The sequence below is a fragment of the Carlito syrichta genome, unplaced genomic scaffold (assembly GCF_000164805.1).
Source record: "Carlito syrichta isolate Samal-C Ts95f unplaced genomic scaffold, Tarsius_syrichta-2.0.1 Scaffold212247, whole genome shotgun sequence".
In the NCBI taxonomy this organism is placed as follows: domain Eukaryota; kingdom Metazoa; phylum Chordata; class Mammalia; order Primates; family Tarsiidae; genus Carlito; species Carlito syrichta.
This window is the reverse complement of record NW_007156343.1, coordinates 5,968-9,906: the sequence shown is the minus strand read 5'-3', so window position 1 is coordinate 9,906 and position 3,939 is coordinate 5,968. Positions and strand designations below refer to the sequence as shown.

The window sequence follows — 3,939 nt, the reverse complement described above, 5'->3', positions numbered from 1 at the left end:
TACATGTTTTCTTTGTTGTGGAAGGAGAGAAGATTTGTCTGTCGGGTGGAGAAGGAAGTCGGAAGAGAGATATTGTGGGGCAGGCTTGTTTAGAACAGAAATCAAAGACCGGTTTTTCTGAGAGACAGAAATGACATCTACAAATGACATGCTGTTTCGGCTACTTCCATTGCTAGCTGCTCTCCTTGGTGGTGACAGTGCAGAGGGTAAGAACACTGACCACTGCCCTGGTGGGCACAAGAGGATGTGTGTGCATGTGTGTGCGTGTGTGTGGTTTCCCTAGCATATATCCAGAGAGTAAGAGTGCTAGTCTGCTTCCATTCTAACTGTCCCTGATTCCAGGTCCCTGCATCTTATGACGGTGGTTGGTAAGTCATGGGAACCATGGCAGGCAAGTGTCTGCTCCCCTTGTCTCCAGATTCTGAGTTGCTCTACTTGGGCTTCTCTCTGTCTTCATTCTCTCTCCCTCAATGTCCTTCCCCTCCCCATTCTATCTATTCTTTTGCCACAGGGTTTGAGGAGCCTATCACTTTCCGTATCACCCAGATCTCAATCTTTTACAACAATTCTTGGGAGCAAACTCTGGCCTCAGGATGGTTGGATGAGTTGCAGACGCACAGGTGGGAGAGCAACTCCAGCACCATCATTTTCCTGAGGGCCTGGTCCAGGGGCAACTTCAGCAATAAGGAGCTGAAGGATAATGAAAGGTTTTACCATGTATACCTCGTTCGATTACATCAGGCAATCCAAACCTTTGCCAGCATCTTGCAGGTGAAATGTGAGTTCAGTTCCCTCAATGGGTCGTACAGAGGTTGGGGGAATGGGGTTGTCTTGGTGAATTTCTTATTCCTCTAGGAAATAGACTCCATTCTCGTCTCAGTCTTACTCCACTCTTCTCACCATAAAGGTGCAATCACACACTTTTGGGGACAGGGGCTATTATCCAGACCCCAGTTCTTGGAACACTTTGTCTTCTGCTACTTAATGAACATTGATTGCAGTGTTGGGCTTCATTATCTTCCCTTAGAGGTATCCCCTGGCCACTCTTTTCCCTGTCTCCAGCCAGACACCCTCAGCTTCTCCATTCTTTGATCGGCTCCTTAAAGTGGATTTTCTCTCCTGTCCATCCTCTTCAGCATTATCTGTCTAGGTAGTGACTGTAACCCATTGCGTTCCATTCACTCGAGGTTGTTGTCATCCCAGCTCTCTCACACTAAGTTGTTCCTCACCCACACCATCCATATCCCCTTCTTTGAACAATTTAAGTGTCATTCCTCGTGTCATTCATCTCTTTCTTCACCTCCACCCCCACCGCCAATTTCTCTGAATTTATGATCCAACCAAACCTTGTTCCATTCCCTCAAACCTCACCCACTTCCCCCTTCTGCTTCTATTGATTTTGGCTCCTATTAATTCCATTTTATCCTGTTTGCTCCCCTTTTCCGCCAATTCACAACCCCAGATCCTTTTGAGCTGCAGGTAACAACAGGCTGTGAGCTGCGTCCTGGAAAACCCATAGTCAATTTCCTGCGAGGAGCCTATCGAGGATTAGATTTCATGAGTTTCCAGAACAATTCCTGGGTGCCTTCTCCGGAGGGTGGAAGCAGGGCCCAGCTTGTCTGCCAAGTGCTCAATCGGTATCTCCGGTACAAGGATATAGCACAGCAGCGTCTCAGTGATGACTGCCCACGTTTCATCCTGGGTCTTATTGATGCAGGGAAGGCCTATCTCCAGCAACAAGGTCAGTCTGCACCCTCCCTCCAAGAATTTTCTATTAGAGTATTGTACCTTCCCAGCGACTCCTTCAAATTTAGGATAAAAAGAAGCCACCCAGAAGTGGGAAAGGTTGGGTGCTGGTGGCTCGCACCTGTAATCCTAACACTTTGGGAGGTCAAAGTAGGAGATCCCTTGGGATCAGGAGTGCGAGATCAGTCTGGGTAACACAGTGAGACTCCCATCTCTAAAAAGCAAAAATTCAGAAAAACAAAGTAGCAAGGCATGATGGATCATGCGTGCAATGCCAGCTGCCTGGGAGGCTGAGGAGGGAGGATTGCTTGAGTCAAGACATTTGAGGCTGGAGTGAGTTACGGACTATGACTGCACTTCAATGTGGGTGTCAGAGATAGACCCTGTCTATTAAAAAAAGAGGAAGAAATGGGAAAAGTGTGTTTCTGTAGACTGATGTGGAGATCCAAACTTTTAAGTCTGTGTAGAGTCTCTGTCTAAATATCTTTTCTGTGCTTTGCAGTGAAGCCTGAGGCCTGGCTGTCCAGTGGCCCCAGTCCCGGGCCTGGCCGTCTACTGCTGGTGTGCCACGTCTCAGGATTCTACCCAAAGCCCGTGTGGGTGATGTGGATGCGGGGTGCGCAGGAGGAGCCAGGCACTCAGCAGGGGGACGTCCTGCCCAATGCTGACGGGACATGGTATCTCCAAGCAACTCTGGATGTGGATGCTAGGGAGGCCGCAGGCCTGGCCTGTCGGGTGAAGCACAGCAGTCTAGAGGGCCAGGACATCATCCTTTACTGGGGTGAGAAAGAACTAGGCCCAGGCTGGAAATGGTACGAGACAGTTCTCAGACCCAGCAGGACAACCAGCTAAAAAAATTGGGATTTTAGGGATTCCAGATCCAGAAAGAACAAAAATAGGCAATCCAAGGGATAGAAATGTTGCAAATGAGGATTCTGTAGATGAAGGGTAATATTAAGGGCTAGGTGAAGTATGCATCTCTGAGCTGGAATGAGAGGGAAAAGAAAGAAAAACAGAAAGAAAGGAGACTGATAAGTTAGGCACTCGAATGAACAAAAGGAGCTCAGGGGAATGCAGTGAAACAGGGAGTGGATGGGGTAAGGTGAGGTTGATTTGAAATAACGTCCTTGATATCTAACCAAATCCACAGGGCGTCGTAATTTCATGGGCTTGATCTTCCTGGCAGCAATAGTGCTCCTACTTCTTCTGATAGGTCTTGTGTTTTGGTCCCGAAAGCACTGGTGAGTTCTTTATGTCTGTCTTTCTTGTCTCCCTCCACCAGCGCCCCTTCCCTCCTACCCTCTGTTCTCACCTCTTGCTTATGCAGAGTGACTTCCCTCTCGGTTCTCATTCAGGTCCTGTTAGGACACACTGTGGGCCTTCTCACCACGCTTCTCCCCTTCGGTGAACACCCAGCAGCCCAACGGCTTAGGAAGTACTTGAACACATCACAGTGATGACATCCTTTCAACTCTCTTCGTAAAACCCGAGTTGTTATTTATTTCTGCTAATGATCAATGGGCAATATAAGCTTAATTCAGTTATGCAGGATTTGTTCTTCTGACCTGGGTTCTAAGACTTTAAAATTTAGATTTTGAACTCTGAATGAAGAGGGGTTATTGCAACCTTCACATGTTCGACTGTTAATGGACCATTAGATGCTGTTTCCTCCAGAGGGCCCTCTCTGATTCACAGGTGGGGGGCAGATTCTCCCTAGTCTGAACTCTCGCCACATTTCAGCTGGACTTTGTAAACTGCACTTCTCACTATCTTTCATTGCATTTATTTAGGTCCCTTTTCCTCTTCATATTTTTCAGCTCCTTTAGAGCAAAGGACATGTCTTTTAAATATATGTAGCCCTGGTGAAGCGTCTTACCTGCATGTAACATGTTCTCAGTAAAAATCTGTGTTAAATTTATGCCAGATTTGTACTCTTTCTTATTCTCTTCCTGACACTTTTGTAGTAGTTGAGACATTTGATGCTCCTCTTGTTAAACTTAGTCAAGACTACACACTTTCTTAGTTCTATAGGTTCTTTTCTGAGTCCCTGAAGAGAAACACAATTTTGCCTCCGACTACTCTTATTATTTAACTGTTGAAAGCTATTAGGGGCCAGGCATGGTGGCTCATACCTATAAGCCCAGCATTTTGGGAGACCAAGGCAGGAGGATTGCCTGAGGCCAGGAGTTTGAG

General features: G+C 47.0%; 1 protein-coding gene across 1 annotated transcript; it reads left to right on the top strand.

Moving 5' to 3' along the window:
- Positions 1-384: 384 nt before the first annotated feature.
- LOC103253222 (T-cell surface glycoprotein CD1a-like) lies at positions 385-2,558 on the top strand (the record flags this gene model as incomplete). The annotated part of the gene is made up of 3 exons (XM_021709405.1): positions 385-778; positions 1,463-1,741; positions 2,249-2,558. Coding segments are annotated over exons 1-3 (983 nt in total), but the record flags the coding sequence as incomplete, so codon positions are not given.
- Positions 2,559-3,939: the final 1,381 nt, after the last annotated feature.